This window comes from Ictalurus furcatus, chromosome 4 (genome assembly GCF_023375685.1).
Source record: "Ictalurus furcatus strain D&B chromosome 4, Billie_1.0, whole genome shotgun sequence".
Taxonomy (NCBI): Eukaryota; Metazoa; Chordata; class Actinopteri; order Siluriformes; family Ictaluridae; genus Ictalurus; species Ictalurus furcatus.
This window is the reverse complement of record NC_071258.1, coordinates 24,882,095-24,893,240: the sequence shown is the minus strand read 5'-3', so window position 1 is coordinate 24,893,240 and position 11,146 is coordinate 24,882,095. Positions and strand designations below refer to the sequence as shown.

Below are 11,146 nucleotides of genomic sequence, written 5' to 3'. Positions count from 1 at the left end.
TTAGTTTGTTAAATAATGATGTTAAAAGTTGTGGATTTAATTGTGTTTACTGGAGGTTAAAGAGGTACAAATTTTAGTGCATTCTTTCCACTGTTACCGGTGCAGAGGGGGATAAATAAGCACGCTAACACCTTAATGCCTCTAATTTAAAGTAATACAGGTTGATCGATGTTTACATGCAATTCATGCAGTTTTATTCTTCATAATGCTAACGTTACTAAGGTTTCATACAACTTGAGTTAGAAATTCATATAGTTTTGATACCTGAGAAGAAACATAAGAGCTGTTGTACAACGAGAGAGAGTTTTTGACATTTGCATTATAGGTGTACTGAAGTATTATCTCATTTTATATTATAGTAGCTTGTAGCAGTCCATTTATTCACTGAATGGTAATTGAGAGAAATGATCTGGCCTTATTTATAGGTCAGGTTTTGGTAAAGAGTTGGAAACATCGTGCAGAGATCCTTTCCACGGAATGATACAGATCCCCATGTTCCAGGTGTTCTTCCAGAGATTCATAGATTCCCAGTCCGGGTGGCTGGGTGGCGAGCCAACCGTGTTTGTGACTCTGACTTTAGACGGATTGCCAGGATCATCTTCTTCATCTTCATGGTGGTAGGACAAACACTAACATAAACTAAAAAGGGCCCAACGTTGGTAACTGAACTCTTGTCAACAAAGGCAAGTGAAACTGAGGACGAACTGAGCTCAAGGGAATTTAAAAGGGGATTTATTTACGTGCGCACTTTATTATTTTAGTTTGTTATTTTTCATAACTGTTATTTTTTATATGTATGTACCAGCCCTGTGTATTTAATACACTTTATGCAAACTGTCATTCTGGTGTGGTATTCTTTTTATTGACCTTCAATTCTCAGGCTCTCAACAATTTAGCATCTTCTGATTCTGGTCCAAATTCACATTACTGATAATCTCTAAGACTACTTTAGACTACTACACCTATGTACATTCTTACTACCTCGTAATAAGGGTTACACCAGTCATCCTTGGAGTATATTTTAAGTAAGGTATGAACTGGAAATTATTTGTGAGAAGTATATTTTATTGATGTAGCATAATGATATATAGTAATTGTACAACATTATGACACAAATATATAAAAAAATATTAATAGCAAGTAATAAACATTTGAATAGAGAGTGAAAGGAAAACCTGAACACCAGACAGGCACAACACCCATGTTGCAGACATAAAAATATGTAAACCCTTCAAATAAAAGGAAACTACAGGGACTGTGGAAAGATTTTCCTGATTCGGAAATGTGTTTTTTAGAGTAAACAAATATTTTTCTCCAAAAAAAGTCAGTTGAACAGAATGTATCTTGCTAAATATTTTACAGCCGTGAAGGCAGTGAGTGTCATTCATAGAAATGAGCTCAACACTTCTTTCTTTCTTTCTTTCTTTCTTTCTCCCAATTACATTAGGACACCCCATTCTAAGAAAATAATGAGAGAAAGGTCCAGTATAGCCACTCATTTAATGGCCAATTCAGAATAACTTGTCTTCCACACTTTGAGCTACTTGTAATATACAACATATTGTGTACAACAGCAGCAGTAACTCTGGGAATACCATATGAGTCATTTTACAGTGGATATAAAAGTCTGTATGGCCCTGATTGTCACGGATTTGTCCTCGCTGAGCGCCGAAGTGAGCAGCATGCTCAACAGCCCGTAGCGCGACAGCGCATGCTTACACTTTGTAAGTGACTTTGTCTACTTTTAAAACGTGTGTTTGTTTTGGTTTCTGTCCTGTCTCCACCCCTGTTGTGTTATTGGTTATTTCCTAAATGTGTCAGCTGTTCTCGTTTCTACCAGTGATTTCGTTTAGTATTTATACCCCTCATGTATCTTTGTTCGAGGTGAAGTATTATGTGTCAGTATTGTACCAGGCCATTTATCCTTGTTCATTAATTCATGGTTTTTGATCCTGTTTAGTTGATACATTTGTTGATTCTTGTTTTGCCTAGTTCATCCTGTTTGCCGTTCACCCGGCCTTTTGCTTGTTTTTGACTACGTTTCTGCTACACGTTTTGGATTTGTCTGCCTGCTTCTTAATAAAGCTGTTAACTGCAATTGCATCTGTCTCAAACCCCATTACACGACACTGATAAAAGGGTAAGTTTTTGTGATGAAAATAAGTAAATAAATAAAGATAAATCATGTCTGAACTATTCTCACCCTCAATGTGAAATTACAATGTACAAAAATTAAGTCAAAAATAATCAGAAACATTTTAGGGAAAAGAAGGAAAAAATAAAATGTTACAATAACCTGGTTGCATAAGTATGCACACCCTTTTATAACTGGGGATGTGGCTTTGTTCAGAATGAACCAATCACATCCAATCTCATGCTCAATGGTAATGCTCATACAGCTATAATCAATTAAATTATTCCTATTAACCCCAAATAAAGACCAACTGTTTCTGTAGGATTTTTATTGTTCTATGACTGCTGAAGCCATCGTCTGCAAAGGTGCAAAGTTGACAGGGTCTCACTGTTGAAAGGAATCAATCAGGAAAGGGTTCAAAAATAAATTCTAAAACATATGTACCATGGAACAATGTGAAGGCTATCATGAACAAGTGTAGAAAATGGAGCACCACAGTGAAATTACCAAAATTTACAAAAGGACAAGACAAAAACTTACCAGGGAGGCTGCCAAGAGACCAATGGCAACATTAAAGGAGTTGCAGGAATATCTGATAAGTACTGATTACTCTCAGCATGTGAAAACAATCACTTGTATTGTTCAAATGTCTGGGCTATGGGGTAGGGTGGCTAGATGGAAGCCCTTTCTCACAAAAAAGAAATATCCAAGCCCAACTACATCACACCAACCCATGTGGCAAAATGTTTCACCAATTCTAAAAGTGATTATTATTCCATAATTCCAGAAGGCATGTTTTGTGCAACAACAACAACAAAAAAAAACGCAGATCACCGAAATATCACCATACCCACAGTGCAGCATGGTGGTTGCAGCATCATGGTTTAGGGCTGCTTTTCTTTAGCCAGAACTGGGGCTTTTATCAAGGTGGAGGGAATCATGAATAGCTACAAATACCAGTCGGTTTCTAGTGAGCTGAAGATGAAAAGGAATTTCACCTTTCAGCATGACAATGACCAAAAGCATGCATTCAAATCAACAAAGGAATGGCTTAACCAAAAGTAGATCAATGTTTTTGAATGGCCTAGCCAGAGCCCAGACCTGAATCCAACAAATATGTGGGGTGACCTCAATCAGCTGTGCACAGGAGATGCACTTACAATGTGATGGGATCTAGAATGTTTTTGCAGGAAAGAGTGGGAAAATATTGCCAAGTTGTGCTACGCTGATAGACTCAGACAGAGTGATGAAATAAAATCAAACGAAGTGTCAACAAAGTATTCGTTTAGGGGTGTGGATCCTTATGCAACTAGGTTATTGTTAGAACAATAACAAGTTAACAAATAAGTTTCTGTTACTTTGATTATCGTAAGATTTTTTCTCTTTTTTCCCATATACAAGTTTCTGACTGTTTTGCACTCACTTACTTTGCAATTGCACATTAAAGGTGAGAAAAGATCTGATATGATCTTAGTGTCATTATTTTACTTCACAAAATCCTACCATTTTAACAGGGTTGTGTAGACTTTTTACATCCATTGTAGTCCCACAACCTAGCTGTTGTTCTCAATTAGGTCCTCTTTAAGTATACACCTCCTACAGTGAGGGAAAAAAGTATTTGATCCCCTGCTGATTTTGTACGTTTGCCCACTGACAAAGAAATGATCAGTCTATAATTTTAATGGTTGATTTATTTGAACAGTGAGAGACAGAATAACAACAAGAAAATCCAGAAAAACGCACATCAAAAATGTTATAAATTGATTTGCATTTTAATGAGGGAAATAAGTATTTGACCCCTCTGCAAAACATGACTTAGTACTTGGTTTAAAAACCCTTGTTGGCAATCACAGAGGTCAGACGTTTCTTGTAGTTGGCCACCAGGTTTGCACACATCTCAGGAGGGATTTTGTCCCACTCCTCTTTGCAGATCTTCTCCAAATCATTAAGGTTTCGAGGCTGACATTTGGCAACTCGAACCTTCAGCTTTCTCCACAGATTTTCTATGGGATTAAGGTCTGGAGACTGCCTAGGTCACTCCAGGACCTTAATGTGCTTCTTCTTGAGCCACTCCTTTGTTGCCTTGGCCGTGTGTTTTGGGTCATTGTCATGCTGGAATACCCATCCACGACCCATTTTCAATGCCCTGGCTGAGGGAAGGAGGTTTTCACCCAAGATTTGACGGTACATGGCCCCGTCCATCGTCCCTTTGATGCGGTGAAGTTGTCCTGTCCCCTTAGCAGAAAAAAAACCCCAAAGCATAATGTTTCCACCTCCATGTTTGACGGTGGGGACGGTGTTCTTGGGGTCATAGGCAGCATTCCTCCTCCTCCAAACACGGCGAGTTGAGTTGATGCCAAAGAGCTCCATTTTGGTCTCATCTGACCTCAACGCTTTCACCCAGTTGTCCTCAGAATCATTCAGATGTTCATTGGCAAACTTCAGACGGACATGTATATGTGTTTTCTTGAGCAGCGGACCTTGCGCGTGCTGCAGGATTTCAGTCCTTCACGGCGTAGTGTGTTACCAATTGTTTTCTTGGTGACTATGGTCCCAGCTGCCTTGAGATCATTGACAAGATCCTCCCGTGTAGTTCTGGGCTGATTCCTCACTGTTCTCATGATCGTTGCAACTCCACGAGGTGAGATCTTGCATGGAGCCCCAGGCCGAGGGAGATTGACAGTTCTTTTGTGCTTCTTCCATTTGCGAATAATCGCACCAACTGTTGTCACCTTCTCACCAAGCTGCTTGGCAATGGTCTTGTAGCCCATTCCAGACTTGTGTAGGTCTACAGTCTTGTCCCTGACATCCTTGGAGAGCTCTTTGGTCTTGGCCATGGTGGAGAGTTTGGAATATGACTGATTGATTGCTTCTGTGGACAGGTGTCTTTTATACAGGTAACAAACTGATATTAGGAGCACTCCCTTTAAGAGTGTGCTCCTAATCTCAGCTCGTTACCTGTATAAAAGACACCTGGGAGCCAGAAATCTTTCTGATTGAGAGGGGGTCAAATACTTTTTTCCCTCATTAAAATGCAAATTAATTTATAAAATTTTTGACATGCGTTTTTCTGGATTTTTTTGTTGTTATTCTGTCTCTCACTGTTCAAATACAACTACCATTAAAATTATAGACTGATCATTTCTTTGTCAGTGGGCAAACGTACAAAATCAGCAGGGGATCAAATACTTCTTTCCCTCACTGTATATAATACCAGCGTATTGGTGCTGCTATCCACTGTGCACAGCCATGAAAAGCAAATTAGCCTCACAATCACAGCATGAAGTCCAAAAGTAGGCAAATTATTAAAATGATTAATTTTTCTAATAAATACTTTTTATTTTTCCTCTCCTCTTTCTCTGCCTTTTCCTTCTTATTACCATTAACCATGTAGGCAGCTATGTAAAGGTCATCGGCCCAAATGCTTTAGAGACCTTCAGTGTATGATATTATATTGTGCAATGATTTGATCAATTTTCATGTTTGTTGTAATGACATTAAATACTTTTTGTGATTGTCTTAGGTCAGGAATTCTCCATTTTTCTGGAGTTTGTAATGATCATCATTTTATGCATCTGTTGCTGACAGATCAAACTTGAAGGCCCACAAATGAAGTCACGTACTGTCATTTCATCTGCTTTTGCATTATGCGGTATGTGGGAGGTAGAATTTTTAACAGAGAAAAAAATAACTGTAGTATAGTAGTATAGTGTCAGAAAACAAAAAAATCTAACAATTCAGTATTAAGAGTAAAGATAATCTTTCATGTTATTGGGGTGTTCTGAAAGTTCTGAACTGTTGCAATTTCTGCAACATTTTTATTTGTATGAACATTCAGACAAACTTATGTAATGTTAATTTTTGCTCCGCATCCTTCACTAAAACTAGACTAATCAATCATTACGATGAAACCTAGATACAACAAATAAGAAACCACAATCCTTGAATAATAAAATTGTCCAAATGCAGAAAGTTATGTATAAAAAAAGAAAAGAAATTCAGCCTCAGCTCCCGCTGATTGCTACTGATAAACAACTCAGCACTATGCTTATTCGTGCAGTACATATGAGTGACAAGAGGCATTTTGTTGACCATTAAGACTGAAATAGAAATCAACAAATGAAGGCCTCAGGGAAATGATAAACAGGAGTGGAAGTGTGTGTTGTGGTGATGAAAAGGTCCAGAGGAAAATGTAGAGGTGGTCTATTTCTCACCTTTAATTACTGCTTATAGTGGTACAGACCTCTAAAAGTGGATGTCTGTTTTTATCACACTTGCACAGTAAACAGACATAGATGCAAGAGTCATTATGAATCAAGGGATGATGACAAAAAAACATAAAAACATGTTTTTTCAAGAGAGAGTGTACATGGGACATTGTTCGATATGTGCATCAGTACATGTTACGTTCTATTTTTCTGATGTTGTATACTATAATTACTTTCACAATTAAAATGAAACAGCTTTTTTAACAATAGACATTTTTCAAAAACAGTTTAAAGAATTCCAGATGTAGATTTATATTTAGATTCCTAATGAGCAAGACACGGGAGATAGTGGCAAGGAAAACTCAGAAGGAAGGATGAGATGTTGCATAATCTGTTTTTGGGTATAATCTTTACAGATTAAATTTTGCCAGGATACCAACACAGTCTCACAGAAAAAAATGTTTACATGCAATCTATCTATAGCATCTTCTTTACGTGGTATGTGTAGGATCTCAGGGTGAACCAGGCAACAAAGGTGGTAACAGTAAGAGATTTTTTTTTAAAAAATTCCACTTAGGGGACCCAAACCTACATCCTCAAAGCCATAAGTCAAAGACTCTGTCAAGATTGGTACCAGCTTGTCTGGGTTGTGGATGAACATTGAGTAACCCTAATGGTCTTTGTCAGAGGGGTCATCTGACTAGGATGTTGCAACAAAGCCATAATTCAACCCCCTAGATATCATGTCATGGCAAACCAGCGACTCCATTTCCCAGAATTCACCACGAACTACAAACATAACCGACGACTACAACTCCCAAAGCTACACACTGTCATGTGACCTTCTCTTGAGAACTAATCAGACACACCTGTTCCCAATTACAATATCAATGACACCACACTACTTAAGAGAATATCACACACACAGCCATGGTGAAGTATATGCACAGTTATGTATTGTGTCTGCTGTTACCAGGCCTTGATACCTTGTTTGTGTGTTCTGGTATTGACTTTATTCTTGATTTTGACCTCATCTTTTTGCCTTATGTTGTTTAGACTGTTTGCCTGATCGCCTGACCCCTGCCTGACTTTGTTTATTGATTTCTATCTGATCCCTTGGACTTGTTACTTTATTATACTGCCATAGCTTTACGTGCTTCTGTACTAACCCTCATTACGTGACACTAGAATGCCATGAGTTGGTTGAGAAACAAACACTATCCTGGACCATAGCATAGAAGGCAATTTTTTTTTTTTTTTGGATTTTTGTTATGGCTCATCGATTTGGATTTGTCTGCCTACCTTAACTGCATTTGCATCCATCTGCACTCCCTTTCCATGACACAGTGACTGGTATGCTAGATTGCTATATCAAAGTTTAGTCAAGGTACTTGCTTTTTAAGCATAACAAATTTAATCAGGTTAAAAGGGACAGATTAACATTGGACATGTGTTTGTAATTACGACTTCAAGATGCTTACTGTGGCAGAGTAATTTCTTCATACAGGATTCAGGTGTGATTTTGGCACATTCTTCTAAACATAGTCTTTAAATCTTGTTCAGTTTGATTGAAGTCAGGTGACTGACTAGACCATTCTAACACCTTGATTTTTTTTTTTTTTTTTTTCTGAAACCAATTGAGAGTTTCCTTTTCTGTATGCTTTGGATTGTTGTCCTGCTGGAAGCTCCACCCACATCTCATCATCCTGGTGGATGGCAGCAGATTCTTCTGAAGAATCTCCCGGTAAAGGGCTCCATTCATTGTTCCTTCAGTGATATGAAGTCTGCCAGTACCATGTGATGAAAAACCACACCATGATGCTTCCACCTCCAAACTTCACTGTTGGTGTAGTGTTTTTAGGGTGATGTGCAGTGACATTTCTTCACCAAACATAGTGTGTAATATGACTGACAAAAAGTTAAATTTTGCTCTCATCTAACCAGACTACACTCTCCCAGAATTTCATCGGCTTGTCCAAATGAGTTGTAGCAAACTTTAAACAAGCTTTGGTATACCTTCCCTTTAGTAATGGAGTCTTGCAGGGTGAGTGTGAGCAGTGAAGTGCATTGTCTATTGTTTTCTCTGTGATGGTGGTACCTGCTGCCTCCAAGTGTTTCTGGAGCTCTTTGCAAGTGGTCCTTGGGTCTTGGGCCACTCTTCGGACTATTTTTCTGACTCCCTGGTCAGAAATCTTGTGAGGAGCTCCTGTGCATGGCCAGTTGATGACGGAGTGATATTGCTTCCACTTGTGTATAATGGCCCCAATGGTGCTTACTAGAGGATTCATAAGTCTTGAAATATGTCTGTATACAATTACATCAATATGTTTCACAACAATAATGTTGCGAAGGTCTCGGGAAAGCTCTTCATTTTACCCATTATGAGATATTTCTTGTGAGACACCTTGATAATGAAAATACTTTTTATAGACCATCAATTTATTTACCCAGCTGATTTTAATTTGCACAGATAGTAGGTATAATTACTTATGGATTTCAGATGGTTTCTTGCCTTACCTTGCCTTGGAGAACTGATTTTTCTTAGTGTGTTCAATACTTTTTTCCTGTGTCAGTCCACTTTATTACACATAACTTTATTTATGGACCTTAATGTTTTGAATTCTTCATATTTGCGGATTTCTCGAGTTAATACTGATGTCTGGTGAAAAGTTCATGTGAATAACCTCATTGCAAACATTTATTGAAAAAAATGTTGATGCGTTCAATACTTATTTCCCCCACTGTATCTACCTTGAGTGTGTTCAAGAGTAGGTCAGGGATGATAACATAATATAGGCATATGACTGTGAGGACCATGAGGACTGTCCACATACTGCAGGATGTAGTCCAGAGCCAAATCTACAGACCTATTATTTCTGTTTGCAAACACAGAGGAAACCTGGAGGTGGAATGTGAAAAATCTGCACTGATGTCCCAGTGGCATGTTGGCTTTTGTGTGTTGCTGCCTATTGGGGTTTTTTTTGTTTGTTTGTTTCTTTGTTTTTTGTATTGTTTTTGTTTTTCAAATTGGGAAAGGATGGCACATTTATATTTCACTTAGAACAGATGAATGCCATCCACTGTTTTTGTACACAATGAACTCACTTTCAAGTGCTTTCCATGCACACTTGATTGACAAATTCCAAACATGAGAAGGTGATAAGAACAACACATACAAATTAATAACTTATTGAAAATCAAAGTGGTCCTAAGATCAAGACCATCAAATTTATCAAATATGTTTGGAGTCAATTTCTCTGTCCTTGCATTCCTTCCTTGTTATGGGAAAGTGGAGTTGGAAGGATTAAAGAAATTTGCTATTAATGACTATTGAACATAACTTTACGAGGGCCACCAAGACATGAATGGGTTTTACATGCCAAACCATGCATCAGCTATCTGGCAGCCAACACCTTCCAAATCACTAGACAAAAAAGTACTACAAATCATACACCCAATAACCCACACAATGCACTAAATATGCATTTAAATAGAGAATACACATACCATGCAGGCAGCAGCAGTCAGCCAATGATGCACCATGCAATAAGGCACACAATTCTTTAGTGCGGAGAACTGCAACAGCAGTAAAAAGGTGATCAACTGTTGTGTTGAAATCACCAAAAATTAGCACCTACCAATTAAGGTCAATACTTACATCAGCTAGACCAATAGGCGGAGGAAGAAACACACAAGAACCGTAGGTGAGAAAATCAAGGGTCCAATTTATTGTTCACCAACATGAGATCCACACAGTGAGACGTCCCAAAAAATCTAAAACCCCCTCAGTTGAGGGTTCCCTTTTCTACAGTTTGCCATTTCTTGTGTAAGCCTCCTGCCTTGCCCAGATTCCAATACTTTTGATTTTTAGGTACATTCTGTTACCATTAAGTGTGAGTTTTAGGTATTTTCCGATCCTATTATGTCTGAATTTTAGGTATTTTCCGTTACCCTTAAGTTCACCTTTTCTTTTTAAAAACAACTTCTGCTTTCTAAGGCATTTTTATGAGTGAAAGAATGTAACCCTATTCTTCTCATGGTTTACCTTTTCAGCTGGGCAGCATCCTTTTCTCCTACCATCCTTCCATGACGCTGGCCTAGTCCTGAACACATGCTATCAATTAGCACACCTTTCTGCTGATCTGACTCTGTTGGTTGAATCCCTTGCTGCTGACCCTGGTGTTTCTGGTTTCCCTCCACCTCTACACTACAGGATTGTTCCTGCTACGGTTTGCATGGATGCTTCCACTCAAACAGAGACTTCTTCTGTTGTTTCCTCTGTGAATCCTTTTGAGCTTACTCCTGATGAGGACATGGCTTTCTCTGGGGCTGACCCTGACTTTAACCCTACTTCAGATTCTCTCAGTCCTACTCCGTATTCACCTAGCAGTCCCAAATATTCTCCTGCCTCTTCTCTACACTCCTTATCCCAGTATTCCCAATCACCTTCTCCTATCGATTATTCTCCTACCAGCCCTCTTTATTAACCTGTATCTCCCCTTTTCTCATTAAACTCTTACCTTTCATAGGTGTTTCCCTTGTGTTTTATTTCTATCATTAATTTTTTCCAACACAACCATCAACATATGTCGGAGCGAACATCCGAGCATACACCAGCTTCACAAGGAAGATTACTTTTAGCGGTCTACAACACCAACAACCAAAAATACAAAATGCCAAACACATACCCCTCATACAGTGTGGAATTCCGGAAATGCAATCAGCTGACAAACGCCTTTACATACGACCCCCCCCCCCAACAACTAGTGCTGAATTTTAAGTGGTAACCTAGGAAGCATGGTGG

General features: G+C 38.6%; 1 protein-coding gene across 1 annotated transcript; it reads left to right on the top strand.

Moving 5' to 3' along the window:
- The first annotated feature begins 445 nt into the window (after positions 1–445).
- LOC128606896 (uncharacterized) lies at positions 446–10,868 on the top strand. The gene is made up of 3 exons (XM_053623441.1): positions 446–617; positions 5,723–5,786; positions 10,396–10,868. The coding sequence occupies exons 1-3, from the start codon at positions 612–614 to the stop codon at positions 10,827–10,829; spliced, it is 504 nt and encodes a 167-aa protein (XP_053479416.1). The 5' UTR covers positions 446–611; the 3' UTR covers positions 10,830–10,868.
- Positions 10,869–11,146: the final 278 nt, after the last annotated feature.

Coding starts and splice junctions, on each gene's coding strand:
- LOC128606896 (XM_053623441.1), top strand. Junction 5,787..10,395: donor ATCTGCTTTTGCATTATGCG/GTATGTGGGAGG, acceptor TTACCTTTTCAG/CTGGGCAGCATCCTTTTCTC.